A 23,004-nucleotide genomic window follows, 5' to 3' on the forward strand; every position below is an offset into this window, starting at 1 on the left:
GAGAGCCCAGATGGGCTAACAATAGCAAGCACAGAGTTCATGGAAATGTTACGGGAGGGTATCCTAGTGACACAGCAGCTCAACCAATATGTGAACGCCAAGCAGAAGGCAGACTTTGCTTGACTCGTCTGTGGGCTTGGCTTATAGATATGTTTCTGGCTTCTGTTACCAGTGTATAATTTTCTTAGTTCTCTGGTCTAACTGATTACATCATTCTCTAAAGACAAGCGCATTGATAATTCAGAAGCGATTCAGTTTGTCACAAAGATTTATATGCTTTAATAAATGGCAATCTAATGCATTGATGGTGCTAATGCTAGATATGCACGACTGGCTGAACTGCAGCAGATCATGCCTCAAGCACCTAGCTTCTACCATGCCTATGTGCAGCATGTTTTGGCAGTAGTGAGCTAAATCGCACTCATCTGTGAAGTTAATTAGAAATCTGGTCTGTTCCATAAATCTAGCTTGAGCATCAGTGGTCTTTCTTAGCCTTCAGAGAACTTGTTCTGCGAGGAGCTTGGAAGACTGATCAACGGTCACACTCCAAAGTTTGCATTAAACTAATCACTGCCACATAAGGTAATCTTGACAAAATAACAGATTTGAAATTTTAGCCCTAGCAGCAGAGCAAACGACCATCGTGGGTCCAACATCAGACAATTTCACACATTTAGTTCACTTGTAGTGCTACTTTAGTAGTGAACGATGCCACGGGGATGACCAAAAGCCAACTATTACAAGCCATGCACACACTGTACAGAGTCCTTAAAACGAACCACCATAGTGGCAGCTCCAGCAGACACTAGGAACCCTCCAGTGACCACTCATATGGAATCCTATGCTGGGTGAGAGTTGAAGCACTTGTTACGAGCCGTTTCTCAGCTCCTCTGGAGCAGGAGAGCAGACGGCACTCTCCTGTGTCGTCTGCTCGGGGCTGTCTGGCTCTCCGTCGTCAAGGCACTCCTTCATCAGTTTTTTTAGCACTCTGGACTTCCTGCTTTGCAGATTTTTTCGTAGCACCTTGCAGGGCACGCACACTGTTCCTGCGAGGGAGTGCAACCAGGGAGACATTTGAATGTTTCACGAGTTTTGCCTACGAAATGAGCACACTTGCAATCATACTAATTTCCTACATATTTACTAGAGGGAACTCTTCCATCATAGTGTCTACGGCAGCTGCAAGCACACTTCGGCCAATGTGAAAGTGAGTAGTAGTACAAGGGCTTGCCTAAACTTCGTCCGTCTGGCTTCGAATGGCTTTGCGAGCTTGCAAATTGGTCATTTCCTACATTGAAAGTGAAACACTTTGCAACGATTACACATGTGCACAGAGACTAATTAACCTGCTGTGTTCATAAACTTACAATTGCTGGCAATTTAAGCTTTTAAACCTCAATCACAACCTGTACTTGTCATGGGAGATTATACGAATATCGCCAATGATGAGTTGCACTCGTTCAGCCCGATGCTGTGCTACTCCCACTGCCAAAGACAACTTACAGTTATCATTGAACGAAAGCTGCCCTCAAGAGCAGCTTTCTTTTTGTATGTCTGTGTGTGTGGTTGATCGTGGCAAGAAACCAATCCAGTAATCTCTTTTCAGAATCAGAATGACAGAAAAAGTTAAGACTATGTAAAAAATGTGAAATTTCATAAGTTTCTTCATATATAATTTGGGTGTGAAAGGGTTAACACTGAGTGAAAAAAAATTCCACCCTGTGGGCTGTATGTTCGTCCCAAGCAATAATTGTCCGCGTTGCTTGTCATCTATTTCTTGAAAAATTTGCACTCGCTAGTTTTCTGTCAAGAATGCTACATCATGCTGCTAACATGCATGCCTTTCATGGCCTGAAAGTACAGGGAGCACAGAATCAAAGAAGAAAAGAAAGGCACGCTAAACAGATGGCAATTATTGCTATGGGTCAAAGATAGGCCCCAACAAGTGTAAACTGTCTTAGAGCATACAAGAATGTTTAAAGCTAGAAGCAACACAAGCCAAATCCATCTGCTAATGGCCATAATTCCTATGGTAGCTGAGTAATTGCAGCACCAGAGTTCCACCTAGTGTTTCTTAAAACTTGATTTCAGAAGAAAGCGAATGTAGTCACCCAGCAATTCTTTCGGACTCTCATGATTACTCGGACATATCTGCAATGGGACCTGTTTGCAGCATGGGTACGTCACAAAGTATGCCTTTTTGTAATAAGCAGTTAAGATTTTATATAAATACAAAATTTACAGTATCTTTCTTTGGGGGGGGGGGGGGGGGGGTAATTGCAGTACTTTTCAAATCATAATGTTGGCAAGTCTTTTTTAACCAATTCACAATTCAGGTTAACCCCTTCTTTATAGAATGTTTCTTTGGTAAGTGATATAAAAGATGTCCACTTGTACACATAATAAAACGGTAAATGAAATAGGCTGCATAAATAAATAACTAAAATGCTCTACTCATTATCACAAAGAACTGATATCCATGTCACACGGGTGCAAAGAAATGATATTTAATTACTCAAACACGAACGTACCTAAAGACATTAAAACTCAATGCCACTTGTGCCATACTGCATTCACCCAAGCTATTTGGCTGTAAAATGCACACTCGCTCTCAGTGTTAATAGCTATGGCTGCAGATGACAAAACGCATTTCAGAAGTAATCTAAAATAATTTGTAGGTTGACAATGTTCTTTAGTGCCATTTCTGGAACTTTCCCCCTGCTAAATAACTGTTTTGGATAACACTACAATTGACAAATTTACTGCATTCACTGCAGCTATTGTAACTGTGACAAAGGAACACTGACATGATAATTGCAGGACCTGCTTTCTTTTTCTATTGACTCTGATTATAGTAAGGAGCCTCAATTCCTTAAGAGCACCTTTTATGTGACCTTCTCAAATGCGAGCCAAGTTAAGAGTGTCTTCAGATGTGAAAAAGGTGACTGTTCACGTCACCAAGGTAGCCGGTCATGTGATTTCACAAACATCAGCACGCCAGTCAGTCCGGTTCAGTTGTTGAAGTCCATACAGTGGCCAGGTGGACTGCCAAAGTGGACTTTCCAATTTGGTGCTTTTCTTGGAAATCCAGGGTAACTGGCTCTCCCTCGACGCCCAGTTGAGTTCTGAATTACTTTCAGCAGCACAGCTCCGTGTGCAAGCGTCAGTCATGTCTGGTACAACGAGATCGCCACATCAGGTTTCAGTGACATGAATAATCTCATTTTTTCATGTCAGAAGCTATGCTGCACTTGGTGCGCTTTCTGAATGGGTCGCATTATAATGTAATTAATTATTTGTTAAGCTCTCGAGCAACTAAGGCTCCTCAGAGTAATTACTGTGTTGACAGCTGTCCTGTAAAGACTACAGTTACAGCACGAGAAAAACAAGACAAACAGGAGTGACCGCCTTGTCCTCCTTCAGATATAATGGCATTAAGGAACTTAAAGCCCTAGACTCTTAATGGCATTGACCACATCTCTGTGGTACGGGCAAAAGACAATCAAATAATGTGTAAAGGCTTAATGGCTTAGATTACGCTTTCATCTAAAACGGCCAGCACAGATGGAAACAAGGCCTTCTGAAGAGCTTCAGCCTGCAAGCTTCCAGCAATGACCAAAGCCAAGTGGGAAAGCAGCAACGTTGGAAAAGGATTTTTGATTACGAGTCCTTTACGAGACGCCTCTGTCACTGTTCTGAACTTGCCCCTCTTAAAATCCATTCCCTTCTTCACCCGATGGTAACCGTCAAGGTAGCCAACAGCAACTATCACTTTCACTGTCACATGATGCTTCACCAAAATTGATGCCTGTCTGAATAACTGTGAGTGATCACGGAGCACTGAATTTTTTCGTGACTCAACCTGTCAGTCCACTCGGCAAATATAATCGAGGTGACAACAGTGACAGGACGTGTATCCATTGACCAGTTATTTTTCTTGTTGAAACTGCAGCACAGCTTATAAGCGAAGATGAAGAAAGGGACACTTCAGCACATTTTTCATATTGAAGTTGACCTGAATTTTCAACATGAATGCATAACAACTAGCAACTTTTTCTTGCTGCATCTAGTAACGTTAAGCAAACATAGTGAAAATCTATAACAGTAAAGAACGTGTACTGAGAGTGCACCTCCATCCAAGCAGCATTTCGTGTGTACGTGCTCGAAGGCTTGTTTTAGTTTCTTGTGTTTGACTTCGCAGTTTCTGCACCTAAGAACCAAAGCTGGGGGGAAAAAATAAGAGGAAGGCCAAACGCACTACCATACCCCAAATGCACGCACATAAACACTCACACAGCACAGCACATTTACACACTCCCACCCATCGACTCGTGAGGCGAAGCGAAGGGCTGTTACCTTCCGTCTCAACGTTTCTCGTGCACTCCAGGCTGAACACGGTGCCCTCGTCGTTCTTGCCGATCTTCAGCAGCAGCTGCACGGTGATGCTGCGGCAGCAATCCTCGAACTCGCTCGGGGTCATCGCCCCCTTGCACATGTGTGTCGCGTTCGCGTCCTGCAGGATCACCTTCGCCGCGTCCAGCGTCGTGACGATCGACTTGCAGCATAGGGTGCCCTGGAAGTACGCCTCGGCCACGATTTCCGGACCGTCGGTGCTGGTCGAGAAGCTGACCAGCTTCGGGTGCGTCACCGTGAGCGAATCCGGCGCAACCTTTTTCACGTCGGTCGTCGCAAACACCACCCTGTACGGGTCTCGAGTTCCGAGGAGGCACCACGCCACCGAAGGAAGCTCGATGTTTTCCTTCCTGAGGCGTTCTATCGTCAGTGGAGGTTCGCGGGCTGGCCGAACCACCTTAAGTTCGGGGGCTGGCCGAGCCCCCTTGGCCGTTTGATTACCGGTACCACTGGCGGTAGTGTCCGTGTCTTCGGAGCACAGACTGTCGGGTCTGCTGTCCTGACACACGGAGTCGTCGGCTTGTTGATCGCTGGACTCGTTGTCGCCGGGATCTTGTTGAAGCTGCTTCTTTTTCTTTGGAGGCGGCGGCGGCGGCGACGGTAGGTTGGTCTTGACCACGGGCTCCGACAGTTGCCTGCCTTTGGTCGGCCTCTGCTTGGGCAGCTTCTTCGAGAGGTACCCGGGCAAGTCGGGAAGCAGCGTAGGAATGGCGCCTTCGGCGAGCCTCGGCTTGCCTCGGGGTATCCGCACCTCGGCGCCGTTTATGATGTGCACGTAGTCGCGCACGATGAAACGAGGGTCGAAGTGCCGCTCGCAGACCGACGAGAACTGGGTGAGCGGCTTGTCGAGCCGGCGCAGGTTGTACTGCCATATCTTCCTCACCTTTGGGTCCTTGGGCGCGGTGAACATCGAGAACCGCGGCGCGCCTTTCTGGCCTGTGCGACAGCGCGGTGCATAGCAGAAGTTTTGCGCCCGCTGTTTCTTCGGCGTGCCGGCGGTGGTGTCATTGCCGGATGGCTTTGTTGGTGCACTGCTTGTGGTTGGTGTTGACGCGGGTGTCTCACTCATCGCTCATTCGCCTGGCCGCGGTGGCGACGCGGCGCTTTCCGACGCTTCGGAAAAACGCGCCAACGCACACATGAACTGACAACGGCGATGTACTAGTATGTCAACGCCTTTGGCAAACTTCTATACTTGGCGCTTCGGCGATCGCGAATTTATCCCGCTGTCACATTCAGTTGAGAGTTCACGATTGTCGGGCTACGGCATATGATGATTGTGGCTCGTGTTGGATAGTTTATCGGCCGATCGCGTTCACCGTAAGCGGTTGCTTGGCGTTCGAAGATATATACAATATAATGTCCTTTATATCCTTTATAACACATATATATATATATATATATATATATATATATATATATATATATATATATATATATATATATAAACGAGAAGAAAGGGGGTTAACCGAGGGGCCCGATATTAATTAGTCATATCATGAGAAGCCAACGATCAACAACAACAACAAATATATATATATATATATATATATATATATATATATATATATAATGTAATGCGAGGGTTAATGCCTCAGGGCATAGGCGGAAAGTTTTCATTTTTCCGTGGGGGAGGGGGGGCCGTGCAGCTTTCGGCACCTTATATTTATTTATTTATTTATTTACTGCACTTGAAGAAGCAATGTTGAAGTGAGAAAATACGGATGAGGCAGCAGCCGCTGGTACTTCTAATACGCCTGTTCAGGATTTGCAGAATTAAAGCAAAGCATGAATTAAAATCCGTGCACGTCCGCGTCAACAATGATGCAGTAAGCTATCGGCCACAATAAAATTTTAATCGAAAAGGTCGAGACGAGTCAAAAGAAACCTAAAATTATGTGTGACAAAACTCTGGCTATGACACGTTAGGGGGGGGGGGGGGGGGGGCTCAGCGCCCCCCGGCAAACTCCGGACGGTGCTCGAGACCTGGAGCCTCCCCGTAGTCGGCGCCTATGGTTTGCTATGTAAATATTTCTCATTTTATTGCTTGGCGCTGGTTTGTACGAGCGATTCCCCAATGCTTTAAAGAATGAATAGAAGCTTGCAAGGTAAACGCGGCAGAAAAAAAAAAAAACGTGTTGATTCCGCGCATTGTGGGAATAAATGTAAGCGAAGCTTTGAATGGTAGCTGTAACTGCTGTTTGCTTTGACTGACGATAATTAGCGGTGATGTTGACGGCTAAAGCTTAATTTCTTCAACGTCTTGCCTAACACGAGAGTGCTGAGTTGATGTTACCTTGCGCGCACCATTGCTGCTTGTCCGCGTAGTCCACTGGACACACAGGAAGACGAATTTGCTTAATTGAGGCGTTGTGCGTCATTGTTCATAATCTCTGAGAGGGTTGAACATTATCATTGCCTTACATGGCACACCGCACCGTGGTAGCAGCGGTCTGCACCACGTTTCGCTGCGTATATATCGAAAACGCTCCTGTTCCGTGCGACGCTTCTTTCTGGCCTGGGTGCCCTCGACACTGAGTGCATGCTTTGGAGCCACTTTGTTGGCACGTGCTTACGTGCTTTTTCTGCATACGTGAGCACACTGGCGAGACGCCAGCTCCAAGCGCCCTCTTCATGCTATGGACGATTGCAATGTTTGCACTATCACAGCCCAGCACCTGCATTTTTGTCGCATAGAAAAGCAAGCACAGCACGGGCCATACGCATCCAGGCCCAAGATGGCCCTGGTAGCCATTGTGAGTCCCGGATTTAAGATGTCATGTTGAATTCGCAGCATTATATCCTGTGTGGATAGTTTCTGCCTAAATTCCACTATCGTGGGGGGCGCGTAGGAAGTCATTTGAGTCCGAATAAGTTGTTAGTCGGCTTAGAATTACGTGCTCCATCAGCTTCCCCAGGCAGGAGGTAAAGGAAATAGGTGGAAGGTTTTCCAGATTTAGTGCCTTGCCCGGCTTAGGAATAAAAATTACCCTAGCATGTTTCCAACTTGATGGTAGTGCCTCAGGCGCCCAGAGTTCGTTCGTTCATGAGTTCAGTAATTGCTCTAATGTATTAATTGTCATCTAGCTTACGGCGCATTTTGTTAGAAATTTGATCCTCTCCTGAGGCGGCCGTTGAACGAATGTTATTTAAGACGACACATATTTACGCCTCGGTGATGTCTTCGTCCAGTTCCAGGTTAATACGTCTGGAGTATTCTAGTTTGTTTGTTTGTTTATTTATACTGTCAGTCCAAGGATGGACCATTACAGGCGTGGATAGAAATACAACAAAAAAGATACAACATATCGGTACACGTAGAACAAAGAACAATACAATAGCAGTATCTGTAAAAAGTGACATGCGGTGATCAAAGACAAAACACTCGCAGTATGCGCATCAGAAACAGATGCTATGATGCATTCATATCCGGAAAAATTAGATTCTCCAAACCAGCAGTAAAAGCACTGACAGAGGAACATGCGACAAGTGGATTGGGGAATTCATTCCATTCTATGATCGCCCTCGAAAAGAAACTATACTTGAATACATCATTCCGTGTAACTGGCGGCCGTATGTATAAACTGTGCTTGTGTCTGGAGCGTTGATCTGGTGAAATTGTACAGAACTCAGTTAAAGTAATTTTAACCTGGTTATGAATAATTAGGTATAAAAATTTCAGTTGGTCAAACTTAGTCCTCAGTTCTAAAGCGGAGAGGTTTGCACATCTGCATAGTTCAGTAGGAGAGTGCACGCGCTGATACTTATTAAATATGAATCTGGAGGCGAGTCGCTGAACTCTGTCCAATTTATGACGGTTGGTTACAGTCCAATACAATGTTAGCGTATTCAATAATCGGCCTTGCCTTATATGCCAAGCTTTTCACTTCACGAGTTGCGCTGTACAGTCTTCGCCTGAGACCCCGTAAGACTTTATTAGCCCTGCTACACACCTGATTGATATGCGTATTCCACTTTAAATCTTGAGTAAATATTAGTCCTAGATATTTATATTCTGTTACTCTATTTAGTTCATGTGGACCGATGCTGTAATTGTACCGCAGTCACCTTCTTTCTTGTTATGGTCATACAAACAGATTTTTCTGGGTTCAGTGTCATCTGCCATTCATTGCACCATTTTAATATTCTTTGTAAATTGTTGTTAAGTTCTAACTGGTCGCTTAAAGATTCGATCCTATTGTAAATAACGCAGTCGTCTGCAAACAACCTTAGTGGAACAGTTATATCAGAAGGCAAATCATTAATAAATATAAGAAATGAAAGAGGACCCAGGACACTGCCTTGGGGTACTCCAGACAAAAACGGTTTGGGCATGGATTTAATTTTATTTATTTTGTAATAAGATGATTTATTATAAGGCACTAGGCACAGTCTAGTCGCACTGGCAGTAGGCGAACGCTGATCGCGCGCACAGCCGACACAAGAGCGCCTTCTTCGTCTTCCTCTTCACCACAATGGCCCCCGGGAGAGAAGAGGAGCCATCCTGGCGACTTACGGCGTAGGTAGGATGAGGGGGTCATAGTACGGCTTAAGTCGGTTGACATGAACCGTGTCACGCCCGCGATGCCTATGGTCGGGTGAAGGTGTCACAGGTTCTACAATGTAGGTGACAGCGGAGGTACGGTCTACGACGCGGTAGGGGCCATCATAGCGTGCAAGGAGTTTGGTCGAAAGGCCAGGGCTGTGAGGCGGGACCCACAACCAAACAAGGGAACCAGTCGGGAAAACTGGTGTAAGCGCGCCACTGTCACGCCGCAGCTTTTGACGACCTTGAGCAGCGGTCGTAAGGGTTCGCGCGAGCTGCCTACAGTCCTCGGCGTATTTGGCGGCTTCAGACACAGGCGTGCATTCGGAAGCGTCGGGTCGGTATGGGAGCATTGTGTCCATAGTACACGAGGGCTCTCGTCCATACAACAGAAAAAAAGGGCGAAAAGCCAGTGGTAGCTTGTGTGGCCGTATTATAGGCATACGTGACGAACGGCAAAACAGTGTCCCAGTTACTGTGATCCGAGGCGACGTACATAGTCAACATGTCACCGAGTGTGCGGTTGAACCTCTCTGTCAAGCCGTTCGTTTGCGGGTGGTAGGCTGAAGACTTGCGGTGAACGATGCTGCATGCAGCGAGAAGGGCTTGGATGACTTCGGACAAGAAGACACGTCCCCTGTCGCTGAGCAGTTCGCGTGGTGCGCCATGTCGAAGAACGAAGTTCCGCAAGATGAAAAACGCAACTTCGCGCGCAGAGGCCGCCGGGAGTGCGGCAGTCTCGGCGTAGCGCGTCAAGTGGTCGACACCTACAATTATCCATCGGTTACCCGAGGAGCTGCAGGGAAGTGGCCCGTATAGGTCTATGCCGACGCGATCGAAGGGCCGAGCCGGGCAGGGCAGCGGCTGTAGCTCACCAGGAGGGCGCTGTGGAATTTTACGCCGTTGGCACGCCGTGCAAGCGCGTACGTACTGGCGCACGAAGTGATACATGCCGTGCCAGTAGAAACGCTGCCTTAGCCGAGTATACGTTTTCAGAACGCCGGCGTGACCATTATGAGGAGCAGCATGAAAATAAGCGCATATGTCAGAACGCATGTGTCGTGGTATCACCAGGAGCCATTTGCGACCATCAGACAAATAATTTCTGCGGTAAAGAACGTTGTCGCGGACAGTAAAGTGAGCGGCTTGGCGACGAAGTGTTCGAGAAGAGGGTGTGGCGGATGGGTCGTGGAGGAAATTCAGCATAGTTGAAAGCAGGGAATCCTTACGCTGCTTGTCCGGCATATCAGCGACGTTGAAGGCTGACATGGATGCCAAGAGCGGAGACACTGAAGCCACATCACAAGGTAGCGGTGATCGGGAAAGCGCATCGGCGTCAGAGTGCTTTCTGCCCGATCGGTAGACGACGCGGATATCATATTCTTGTAAGCGGAGTGCCCATCGGCCTAGGCGATCTGACGGATCCTTCAACGAGGACAGCCAGCAAAGTGAATGGTGGTCGGTGACAATGTCAAAAGGGCGACCATATAGGTATGGACGAAATTTGACGAGCGCCCAAATAATGGCCAAGCACTCCTTTTCTGTTACTGAGTAGTTGGCTTCGGCCTTCTTTAAAGTGCGGCTCGCATATGCGACGACGTACTCGTCATAGCCGTCTTTCCGTTGTGCGAGGACTGCACCAAGTCCGATACCGCTGGCGTCCGTATGTACCTCTGTAGGCGCTGTGGGATCGTAGTGTCGAAGAATCGGTGGCGAAGTAAGTAGGCGACGTAGTTGCTGGAAGGCTTCGTCACAGGAAGTTGACCACGCGGAGATGCCGTTGGTAGCGGTAAGCAAATTGGTCAGTGGTGCGATGATAGTCGCAAAATTGCTCACGAAACGCCGAAAGTAAGAGCAGAGCCCTATAAAGCTGCGGAGCGCCTTAAGAGTAGTGGGCGTCGGAAACTCTGCGACCGCGCGAAGCTTGGCTGGGTCAGGAAGCACACCGTCCTTCGATACAACGTGAACCAATATTGTTAACTTGCGAGCAGCAAAACGGCACTTTTTGATGTTAAGTTGGAGGCCAGCAGAGGTAAGGCAGGTCAGTATCTCACGCAAGCGAACGAGGTGTGTCGGGAAATCTGGCGAAAACACCACGATATCATCAAGGTAGCACAGACATGTTTTCCACTTGTAGTTGCGAAGGATGGTGTCCATCATACGTTCGAAAGTAGCGGGCGCGTTGCAGAGCCCGAATGGCATTACGGTAAATTCGTACAAGCCATCGGGCGTGATGAAAGCTGTCTTCTCACAGTCATCATCTGCCATCGGCACTTGCCAATAGCCGGAGCGAAGATCCAAAGATGAGAAGTACTCCGCGCCTTGCAAGGAGTCGAGGGCGTCATCTATCCGAGGCAGCGGATAAACATCTTTACGAGTGATCTTATTGAGTCGACGGTAATCCACACAGAAGCGTATTGACCCGTCCTTCTTGCGTAATAATACTACAGGAGACGCCCAAGGACTGTGGGAAGGGCGAATGACGCCACGGTGCAGCATGTCGTCGACCTGCTCGTTAATGATCTGTCGCTAGGCTGTCGACACGCGGTATGGTCGCTGGCGTAAAGGAGGATGGGAACCAGTGTGTACGCTGTGAGTGACGGTTGCCGTACGCCCCAGAGATAGTTGGTCACAGTCAAACGACGAGCGAAAATTCTGAAGAAGCGCGAGGACTTGCTGGCGATATGAAGGCGGCAGATCGGCGTCTACGACAGATTCAAGAACGTCTGACGACGACGACGACGACAATGATGATGATGATGTGCACGGCACGGGAGAAGTGAGGGCGTCGAGTTCATAACAGGCCGTGTCGTCGGAAACATCGAGAATGTGAAGCGGGTCAAGGGGCTGAACACTACCGAGTGATTCGCCGCGCAGTAACGTCACATGGTAGTGAGACGGGTTACACACAAGCATTGAGGATAATCCAGACACAGTGGTGAGGACGGCAAATGGGAAAGGTAGGGCCTTGCGACGTAGAAAAATCGGCGACGGTGTAAAAAGTACTGTAGCGTCTGGCGCGGTAGAGCAAGAGACGGGCACAAGCACACACATGTCGGGTGGTATGTCCGTATCGGACACAATAGTGAGCTTGGAGGCTTTTTGTTCAGAGGGGTCAGGCAGCGGGGCATCGGCAAGCGGGAAGAGCGCCACTTCGGCCCGGGCACAGTCGATGATGGCACGATGGTGAGACAAGAAGTCCCAGCCGAGAATAATGTCATGTGAACATGATGACAACACGAGAAATTCAACAACATAGACAATGCCGTCGATGACCACCCTTGCAGTACATTGAGCAAGCGGGGCTATATGCTGTGCAGTCGCGGTGCTTAGAAGCATACCAGCTAACGGCGTTGTGACCTTATGGAGGCTGCGACAAAGCTTTTCGTCGATAACAGAAACTGCAGCCCCAGTATCAATAAGCGCAATTGCGGCGGTTCCTTCGACCAAAACGTCCAATAAATTGCTTGGCGACTGTGCAGGCCTTGTAGAAGTCGCGAAGCTTGCAGTTCGTGCCTGCGGAACTGCAGCAACTAGTTTCCCTCGCTAGGTGACTGGCGGCGACGGAAGGGGGAAAGTGAGCGACGACGTGGTGATGGCGAACGATGGGTGCCGACAGGGCGTCGAGGAGGCGGCGAAAACTCGTGGTCGCGAAGCATCGCATGCCCGGTAGTATCGTGGGAATAGGCATATCCAGGCGGTGCGACAGTAGCGTTAGCAGGTGGCATGCGACGATGGCAGAAGCGCGCAACGTGGCCGGCGACACCGCAAGCGAAGCATATGGGTCGGTTGTCGCGTGTGCGCCAAGGGGTTTGAACTGGGCGTCGAGATGGAATGGGAGGCGACGCGGGAGGAGGTGCAGCTTGAAGTCGCATTGGCGCCGGAAACGAGAACGTCGGCGGCGCAGGTCGCGCGGCGACTTCTGCATAGGTCAGAGGTGCAGCCACGGGAGGGCAGGGTTGGGCGAAAGGTAAAGACCCAGCAAGTTCCTCGCGAATGGCTCGCCTAATGGGAGCGTGTCAGGCTGGGGAGGTCCATCGTTGAGAGGCAGCATAGACAATTGGCGCGCCACCTCCTCACGAATGAAATCCTTAATCTCAACAGAGAGCGATGCTGCTGGCGTGGTGTTTGAGCGAAGCGTGAGGCCCGCGAGAGAGTCGCCAGGTGCGAGAGCGCTGCGCGCGAGGACCCTTTGGCGACGCAGCTCATCGAAGCTCTGGCAAAGAGTGACGACAGCTGCGACAGAAGTAGGGTTCCGCGCCAGGAGCATTTGAAAAGCGTCGTCCTCGATGCCCTTGAGGATGTGCTTCACCTTGTCCTCTTCAGTCATGGTGGAATCGACACGGGCGCAAATATCAACGACATCCTCTATGTAACTAGTATAAGTCTCGCCGGGCTGTTGAGCGCGCTGGCGGAGGCGCTGTTCAGCACGGAGTTTTCGCAAGGCTGGGCGACCGAAGACTTCCGCGAATGCAGTTTTGAAAGCGGACCAGGTTTGCAGTTCCCGTTCGTGATTGTGGAACCAGAGGTTCGCAACGTCAGCAAGATAGAAGATGACGCTACGGAGCTTCGTCGGGTCATCCCACTTGTGTTCACTGACGCGCTCGTAGGTAGAGAGCCAATCTTCTACGTCAGTCTCACCTGATCCGCTAAAAACAGGGGGGTCCCGTTGCCGTTGCACGGCGCCGCAGATGACAGGAGCGGTAGATGCGCCAAGCGGATTGTTGGCAGCGTCGTTCATAGTAGCGGCTGGAGCAGATGTTAAAGTTCGGCTGCGAAGCTCCAGGGTGAGGTCGGGGAGTGCAGCACCTTCCACCAAATGTAATAAGATGATTTATTATAAGGCACTAGGCACAGTCTAGTCGCACTGGCAGTAGGCGAACGCTGATCGCGCGCACAGCCGACACAAGAGCGCCTTCTTCGTCTTCCTCTTCACCACAATTTCAACATACTGCCCACGAGACTGAAGGTAGGATATAAGCCACTTAATAATATTTGGATTTCTAAATATTTCATTCATTTTTAACAGGAGTTTAGGATGTGATACTTTATCGAACGCTTTGGCGAAGTCTAAAAAAATTAGGTCGACCTGTCCTCGGCAATTTAATGTTTGTGAAAGATCGTGAACGGTTTGAACAAGCTGCGTTATTGTAGACAACCTCTTGCGAAAACCATGTTGTGCTGGTGATAATAAATTTAAGCTTCGAGGTAATTTTACAGATGTTTACAAACTATATGCTCAAGCAGTTTGGAGCAGGTACTCATAAGAGAAATAGGCCTGTAATTTCCTACCTCAGATGTGCTCCCACTTTTGTGAACTGGAATTATTTTAGCTTGCTTCCACTCTGTAGGAAATGTTCCCTGGGTGAGCGAATATTGAAAGACTACGGTAAGATATTTAGCAACCCATGGGGCATACCTATATAGGAACTCATTCGGGATGTTGTCGGGGCCGGGGGATTTCTTAATGTTAATGCGCAGAAGAAGGTTCAGGACTCCTTCCTCATTGATGAGAAGGTGAGATGCTGAAGGGCGGTCAGAGGTGTCATGAAAGTACAGAAGTGTGCCATCATCATTGGTGAACACGCAGGAAAAAGAGGAATTGAAATTTTCTGTACGTTCTTGGTTAATCCTTTCATCCTCGTCTTTATGTTGTTCTTTAGAAGGGTTCACATATCTTCAAAATTTACTAGGTGCTTTATGAAGGAAAATTTTCAGTGTTACATTAAAGAATCTCTCCTTGGATTCTTTGATCAGACGGTTTAACTCGAGCCTTATGTTATGAAGCAAAGTCTTGTTTTGGGCGCTAGGATTTCGAGAACAAGCTTTTCGTTTCCTTTTTATCCTCCGTTTGACATGTATTATTTCCCTTGTAATCCATGGATTATGTCGTTTGCATTTTTTTGACGCCTGTAGGGATAAATCGCGTAATGCAATGCATCGTAACCTTGGAAAAAAAGTCCCAGAGATCGTCAGTGCCACCATTGGATCCATAAACAGACATTAAGTTATCAAACGACCTTTCAAGGTAATCCAAGACACTAACATCATCAGCAGCTTGAAAGTTTACATATTGGATGCTTGAATCCTGGTGCAAAGGGTACGATGACATGTTCAAGGACAGAATAATCATTTTGTGGTCAGATAGCCCTTCATCAACAAGGCAGTCATTCACATGCGGTGTCAAGCCATTTGAGATTAATATAAGATCAAGTATTTGTGATGATCGAGTATCTGTGATGAGTCTATTTGTATACGTTTAGGTTTCAATATTTCAATTCTTGTATTAATTCCTGGTCGTTGCTCGGATATTTATAAGCGAGTCGATGCATTTTATTGCGCGATGCGCTTTTGGTCTGCTCATGGATCTAATAAGTGCCTGAGAAGCTGCCAGGCGTTTTTATTTCCTAGCTGTCCGTCGAGGCTGTGAGATAGTTGATGTCATTCTGTTTGGCCAAGTTTCTTGGAATACTCGTCGATATCTCTGTCCATTTTAGATAGTCAGTGTTTTGGCTAGAGGGCTTCACCGTGAGGTTCCGCATAAAATTCAAGGACGACAAGATCGTCGCCTCGTGCCGTTGGCTGTATCAAAAATTAAATTATGGGGTTTTACGTGCCAAAGCCACTTGCTGATTATGAGGCACGCCGTAGTGGAGGACTCTGGGAATTGTGAACCACCTGGGGTTCTTTTAACGTGCACCTAAATCTAAGTACACGGGCGTTTTCGCATTTCGCCTCCGTTTGCTGTATGTGCGAGTGAAAGCGTGCGACGGCGAGCCGGTGATAGCGGTTCAATCTCGCGCACGCAGTGGCGGAAAGCGGGGAGGAAGCGCGCCGCCTTCCGTCGCGCGCGGCCTCGTGGGTGGGGGGAATGGGGAGGGTAGGGAGGAGGAGAGGGAAGGAGCGTTCTACTCCGGGCGGCCGCGCGCGATCGGCCTGGCCGCTCTATCCTGAAACCAACGCAACAGGTACAGAGTTCGCTGTGCGCTGTGTTTACGCGATTCGCGTTGATGAGAACGACAGCACGAAGGCCAGTTCGCTCGCTGCTGCTGCCGCGTTTCCTCACTCCAGCGTTTTGACAGCGAGTTTGCGCAGTCATCGAGTGAGATGTGTGTTACGTTTGGTTGTGCGCGCGTGACACCATGGTTGATAATTTAGCTGGTGTGCGTATGTTTACAAGTTTACATGGCCGGTAGAACTACTATTTTTACTTCGTATAACTGTCCACTAATTTGCTATCACAATCGATGCTTCGCCTTTCGAGAGAAGCGTCGATTGCGATGGCAATTTAGGTATGCCGCAAAGGCCAATGGCTTCATGGACTGAGGAGGCCACCCGCCTTTGGTGAAGGAAGAACTTTTTCTCACTGATTCGGATTATGAGACGTTTGTTCTCTCTCCTCTGCACACTTTCAGTCGAACAACAGTCATAGGGCCTTTTTAATAAATATTTTATCAATAAACGGAGCGAAATTGCGCAGGAAACCACCCTGCGACCTGCAGATGAGCATAAAAGTAAACGCCTGCCGAGAAGACCACTTGTGCAAATCATTTAGTGGGACACCACGGGCTCCCAACAATGACACTACATCTCGCTGCGCAATATAACCTGCGCTCGGAGGTCTCGTATCCTTGGCTATGCTGCGAGTAACGCTCTACTTGCTTGTCCGTTTACTAGTGATATGCTTGATACGTGCGCTTATGCAGTGGTTTATACCCTGCCACTGCGACGCTACAGCTCACAGTAGCACGGCATGATAGTGTGCCACTGCATGATAGCATTTCCTAGGGCTTTCTCGTGTGGCTCGTTCGAGCGCTTATCCGATATGATCTGCTTCTTTTGTCAAGAATTAATGAGGTATACGCATTTGCGGTAAAAAAAAAAAAACTGTGTACGTTGTGTCGGCACGCGTGCGAGCCGTGTTTGCAGTGCATATGTATGCAAACACTGAGCAATAAGTACTATGCGCTTATTTAGGAATGTCATTTCCTTTTAGAAGCTTAAAAGACCGTGTTCAGGTTAGCATAAACGCCCGAATGTTCATGCACAATTGTACGTTCATAAATTGAACGAGCTCTGGGGCTCGAACCTCGTCTGTAGCAGCGGAAGTAGCTCCTGTGGCGAGCTTTTGGGTTTGAACGTTAACAAAGCGGACGTGACCGAAATTCTTCGGAAACCTTTCACTGCGCTCGTGATAAACAGACCGCTGCTTGGAGATATGAAACGCCCGCAACTAATATACAGTTATAAAAAAATGTTATTTGTGTGGCGGGACACGGTGTTTGGCGATGCCTCTGAATGCGCATCGTTTGTCTACAAACGTCTCTGATGATGATACATATTCCATGTAATTTAACGCAGAAATGGTGAAAAAAGGAAGTGTGAATGTCATTGCCGTTACAAAAACTATATGCCTCCACTTGTAGTAAACCGTTTAATCTTAACTGCCTTGAAGACGACTCGGCTCCTCGCCGGAAATGGCAGATGTGCGTGCCCATCCCGTCCGTTCGATGGGCGTATCAGTGCGTGTTTGTGGGGGGGGACATACTGCGTCCACCCCCAAAAAATATGTCTGCACCACTGCCCCCTTCCACCGACACATCTTAAAGTATATTTTGTAGCCAATTTGCAGAACGCACATTCTCTCTGTTGGGAGTTCCCATATGATAGAACCGTGCACGTAAAATGGTTACGCATTTTAAGATAGGAACAAGAAGACGGCCACAGACGTCGCGGTCAGAACCCGAGTGTGTGTATTGTTGAGCGGCTCCTCAGAGCGGATGTCCAACCTGCAAAACGTCCGCCACCTTGAGGTACTGCCTGATGTGCAGCCAACAGTCGTGATTCAGCTGGTCGAGCTGAACGCCGGCGTCCGGCAGGCTGCAGCACTCCACCCTGTCCTTCACTACGCGGACGGCCGTCATGTACGCGTCCAGGCCGGAAATGCTATCCAGGGCGCGCCGGATCATCTCCTTGGCTCGACTCTCTCCGACTGCCGCTTTGTCCTGCAACGTCTCCGCGAGCTTGGGGTGTCGCAGCACCAACTCGATGGCGCTCGCGCAGTAGATGGACCGGTCGTCATCGAGCACGAAGCGGGCGGCTCGTGCCACGAGGCTGCGGTTGCGCCTGGCGACGTCCACCACGGCCTTCATCTCCTCGTCGCTCCCGTCGATGTTGCTGAGGCAGACGTTGAGCAAGGTGTAATTCCTCGCCGCCGACGGCGCGAAGAGCCTCAGGAAGTGACCGCTGTTGGCCGCCGAGAGCGTCAGATCGCGAAGACTCCGACTGCGCCGAACGCTGTCGGCGAGCAGCCGGCAGTCCGCCTCGCTCAGCCGCAGCTGGCGCAGCGTGAGCTTGCTCAAGTTTGGCTTGGACGACACGGCCTTGATCAGGGGACTCTCGCTGCTGTCGTGCGGCATGTTCAGCTCGTTGAACAGGCTGGCGTAGAAGTGCACCTCGACTTCCCTGAGCTGGTTGGGACCGGCCAGGTACGAGGCCAGGGCGTTGAGCACCGAGTAATTGAAGGTGTGGTCGCTGAGGTGGACCCGCAGTGAGGTGAGGTGGCCGCACGCGCCCAGGACGCGAAAGGCCGCGCGAATGTTGCAGGACGCGGCCCGGAACCAGTGCGAGTAGACGGTGACGGCCTTGACTTCCGGACACGCGGGCAGCTTGGACATGCTGTTGGGGCTCATGTTGTGGTCCTTGATGAGCACTCGCTCCGACAGGCCGTACTCTCGGATCATGCGGCACGCGCTCTCGACGCAGCCCCACTCGATGAGTCGGTGCACGGTCACCCGCCTGACGCTCGCGTTCTCCGCCAGGGCCCGGAACAGCATGCGGCACTCGTCCAGGTGAAAGCCGAGCAGGTCCAGCGTCAGGGTCTCGAGCACGGTGGTCTTGGCCAGCCCCGTCAGCCAGCGTCGAACGCAGCGAAAGCGGTTGTCCGGCTCGTCGAAGACGTCGTAGAACATGGACCGGTCCCACCACGGGGGCAGGACGACGCTCAGGTGGCGCAGGGTGGTGCTCCACGCGAGCACCTCGGCGAAGATGTCGGTGCCCTCACTGCCGCAGGGCACCATGTCCACGACCAGCTGTTCGAGCGCCGTCATGGCGGCGATGGTGTTGACGAGCCTCTCCATGTCGGGGGCGCTGCAGAAACCGACCGATCTGAGGGTGAGGCTGCGCAGGGTGCCCTTGGCCTTGGCCAGGTAATCGGCGAAGCCCAGTGACGTCTCCGTGCCCGCGAACGTGCACACCGATGTCCCGACGGCGAGCTCCGTCACGGTGTCGTTGCACATGAGCAGCGTGATCAGCTTGGAGACCTCGGAGTCCCTCAGGTTCAGGTCGGCCACGTTGAGCTTCCTGAGAGTGGTGCCCCCTACTCGGCTGAGAGAGAACGGAGGCAAGGGCACGCTGTCGATGGAGTGGTGGTGCCGCTTGCGAAACTCCAGCTCGTCCACGCGCTCCATCGACGTGACCAGCTCCAGGATGACGTCGAAGAGGCCCGGGTTATCCCGCGGGATGTCGTGAAAGTCGTAGACGCGCATCCGCTTCACGCCCACGCTCTCTTTGATGGCGGCCAGCAGCACCTCGTACCTGGCGACGTCGTAGTCGAGCTCGACCAACGTGACGCACCTGTTTACAACGGATCCGGAGATTGGGCGAGTTGGGTACGTATTCGTAGTTGCAACAGAGAAATCACCACGAAAAAGAATGCAGCAAGAAAGGGACAGAGAGCGAAAGAAAGAGGGAGCTTGTCTCGTCAGTTTATCCGGCGCAGTGACTTAATGCCTATGGCGTCGCGTCGCTGAGCTCGAGGTCGCTGGTTCGATTCCGGCAGCATTTCGGTTGGGTTGAAATGCAAATGCGCTCGCGTACTTCTTTTTTAGGGGCGCGTTAAAGAATAGCAGGTGCGCAGAAGAAGTCTAGAGTCCCCAACTAACGTGCCTTACAACCGAATAATGGTTTTGGCACGTAAACCCCCAGAATTTGATTTTTTTTTATTCCTGATCCCTCTCTCTGCCTCTCTGTTTGCGTACCTTATCGCGCCGCTTTCACCGCTTCAGCAGTGGCCACCGAGATCGCAATGGCTCACCTTGGTGTGATCCCAGAGGCCACGCTCTACCGCCAAAAGAATACGCACCTGTGCGCCTCGCACAGGTGCCGAAAGAGATCCGTGGCCGCGCGGCTGCGAGCGCCGAACCTCATGGGAGCCCTCCACGGGTGCACGGTCACCTGACGCGGGGTCAGGACCAGCCGGAGCTCGCCGATGCAGTCTTCCTCTTCCTCGCGCAGCTGGAACCCGATGTGGGAGAGAAGCTGGTTGCACGCCTCGAGGCGCCACAGGAGCTGGCAGACCGGGGCGCTGTCGCTCCTAGTACAGCGCCTTCTCAGGTCGAAGCGACACGCCCCGGTGCTGTCGCGGTGAGGCCGAGGCCGAACGTCGCGTTTGTCCATTTGCTGCCCGCGCTGTGATCGGGTGAGGCGTCGCTTGCTACGCAGAAAAGTCGCTGATTTGCGGATGTCGGTCAACGGTCGTCACGTTAGAGGCTGTCCCTTGGAGTTGTCCCAAGTCTGCGCAGCGTAAAGGCAAGACTGAGGCGGAAGCACTTGAGAGAGAAAACACTTTGTGAACACAGGCGATTTTTAGTTAAGCAAAGCTTTCTTTGCCTCTTCTTCCCGATTTGCGAGTGCCGGCTGCTGCTGTTCTGCTGGTTATACAACTTAAGCCGCTGAGTATGCCCATCTCGGCATGTGACACTGGGTATAAGAATATTGTTGGCGAAACACCGGAATGGGCGTGTGCAGATGGGTAAGTGCTCGAATCAGAACAAGAGGCAAGCAAGAGGCAAGCAGCGAAGAAGTCGGCTACAAAGAAGCGAAAAAGATGGCAACAAAAACAGTCGAGTGTAGAGAAAGAAGTGAGCAGAGTGGGACCAGAACGTTCACTGGGCGAGGAAGAAGTGCAGCCTAAATAAACAAAAAAATTCTGCGCTTACTATAATCGATTGTTAGATGTGCGTGGAATATCCGGCAACTTCTTTTTCTATAGTGTTGAACACTTAAAAGTTTGCATGTGGCAGATAGCACAAATTCCAATCCTTGAACTGGATCGCTCGAAGTGACGAACATTAAGTGCACGGAAAAATGGAAAAGCATAATTGACAAATTAACAAAATTTTGATTTTAATAATCACTTTAGCACATTTAGCAACTGTAGCCGGCGAGTTCTCAAATTCTTCGCAGTTATTAAAACGCTTATAACGCTCCGATGCGCACGTATATACAAAACCCGTAATTAACGCACACTTTAAGCTTTGCCTACACATCACCTGACCTTTGTTTCCATAACATGAAAGTAACGCCTATACCCAGTGCATTGGAGGCACGTTAATGTCGCCCTGGTGGTCAAAATTGATCTGGAGTCCCCCTGTACAGTGCACCTCATAATCAAATCGTGGTTTTGCCACGTAAAACTCCAGAACTCAATACATAAAAGTAAGACGCCTAGCCTGTTCATTGAGGACACCGGGAAAACCTACAACGTTCTCCGTATTAAGCACACACACACAAAAAAAAAAACCTCAGTGCCCTTCCACTCTGTGAAGGATGACCAGCGAAGCTGCATGTGTATGAGGGCCCCTTAATGGCGAACTGCACCTCCGCCGCGGGTCGGCCCGGCATTGCACTATCTTCGGTATCGGCCCAGGTATGGGGAGTGCTTAACGCCTGCGTCACCTCTGCAGTGGATCGGCCCGGCACTGTACTATCTTCGGGCTTTTTTCTCTACACGCGGACATGATAGCGGGGAAAGTAGCCCAACAGCTTCGCTATAGAAAGGAGTCAAGTATTTATTTGCAACACATATATTTGCAACACACAAAGCTTGTAATTAAATGACACGATTGATGCTTAGCCCGCACATCGCCCATAAGTATCCTTTAACAACGGTCTCTATTATTTTTGTTGCCTTCTCTGATCGCGTGAACAATGTGAAGATGCATAAATTGCACCGCAATATGAAATGCTTGTTAAGCATTGAATACTGCTGCGAACCAGACTAATACACAGCGCGAGGAGTCCAAAACGAGAGAAAGAGAGAAGCTTACAGGAACATGGTGGCTTGAAGTGATCAACAGTGGAACAAGACATGTCCCTGAAGCCAAATTTTCGACAAGACCTTAACGAAGGCAAGTCCGTTCGTCGGAACGTTGTCTTCGGCGACATCTCTTGACTGGCCATTGTTTATCACAGCGGGAGGAGAAGACACGGGTACTCACGTCTTGTGGAAGACAGGCGTTCGTTGCACGATGATGGCTTAGCGCTGTGTGCGTACGGTCGACCAACCTCCTTCGTTTGCCTGTGCAGCGTTCGTAGAATAGACTGCGGAATGGCTCCTACAAGCTCGAACCTCCTGCTCGCTTGCTCGTTCCACAGCTCGTGCCACAGCTCGCGCTATGCCAGCGCCCACGACGATGGCAATGCGCGTTCTGCTGGTCTGGTCTCAAGACTTCTTTTTGGCTGCTTGTTTCTCGGTGAAATGGCGCAAGCCACTCTGCAATGATCGGCCATGAATTAATTTTGGTGGAGCGGGGGTTCAAGAAAATAAACACCGTTCAGTAGTGGAAGCGAGGAGGTCGTTGTTGTTGTACCCACTGTACCCACTGTAGACGTCACTGCCGAAAGGGGAGAAAAAAAAAGAACTGTAAATGCGTACACAAAAGCACGAGCACGCGCATCAGTTTCCAGTAGGCCACATACGCAGGTACGAAACGTGCGAATTTCTTTTTTTTATGCCGAGGCGTCAAATCTCTCATTGAGCGAAAATTCCGGCGTCTGTCATCTGTGGCAGCGAAACGGCACCCATTGTCATTGTCTGCGACGCTACGTCACGACCTGTGCCTCGACGAAGCAGAGAGGGTGAAAGGGAACACCTGCTGAAGCGCTAGCGCGCCAGGTGTTGCGTGAGGGAGAGGGCACTGCCGCGACGCCACGTCACCCTCGCTCGCGACACGAGCGCTTCTCGACGGAGCAGAGCCAACGAT

General features: G+C 49.9%; 2 protein-coding genes across 2 annotated transcripts; both read right to left on the minus strand.

Moving 5' to 3' along the window:
• Nucleotides 1–255: 255 nt before the first annotated feature.
• LOC126525677 (uncharacterized) lies at nucleotides 256–5,689 on the minus strand. The gene is made up of 2 exons (XM_050173589.3): nucleotides 4,357–5,689; nucleotides 256–1,046 (listed from the first exon to the last, which is right to left on the minus strand). Exons 1-2 carry the CDS (start codon nucleotides 5,480–5,482, stop codon nucleotides 868–870), a joined length of 1,305 nt encoding a protein of 434 aa, XP_050029546.1. The 5' UTR covers nucleotides 5,483–5,689; the 3' UTR covers nucleotides 256–867.
• Nucleotides 5,690–17,322: 11,633 nt separating this feature from the next.
• Nucleotides 17,323–22,377, minus strand: LOC126525670 (uncharacterized). The gene is made up of 3 exons (XM_050173584.2): nucleotides 22,240–22,377; nucleotides 20,103–20,533; nucleotides 17,323–19,594 (listed from the first exon to the last, which is right to left on the minus strand). Exons 2-3 carry the CDS (start codon nucleotides 20,414–20,416, stop codon nucleotides 17,731–17,733), a joined length of 2,178 nt encoding a protein of 725 aa, XP_050029541.1. The 5' UTR covers nucleotides 20,417–20,533; nucleotides 22,240–22,377; the 3' UTR covers nucleotides 17,323–17,730.
• Between the last annotated feature and the right edge of the window lie 627 nt (nucleotides 22,378–23,004).

The sequence above is a fragment of the Dermacentor andersoni genome, chromosome 8 (genome assembly GCF_023375885.2).
Source record: "Dermacentor andersoni chromosome 8, qqDerAnde1_hic_scaffold, whole genome shotgun sequence".
Taxonomy (NCBI): domain Eukaryota; kingdom Metazoa; phylum Arthropoda; class Arachnida; order Ixodida; family Ixodidae; genus Dermacentor; species Dermacentor andersoni.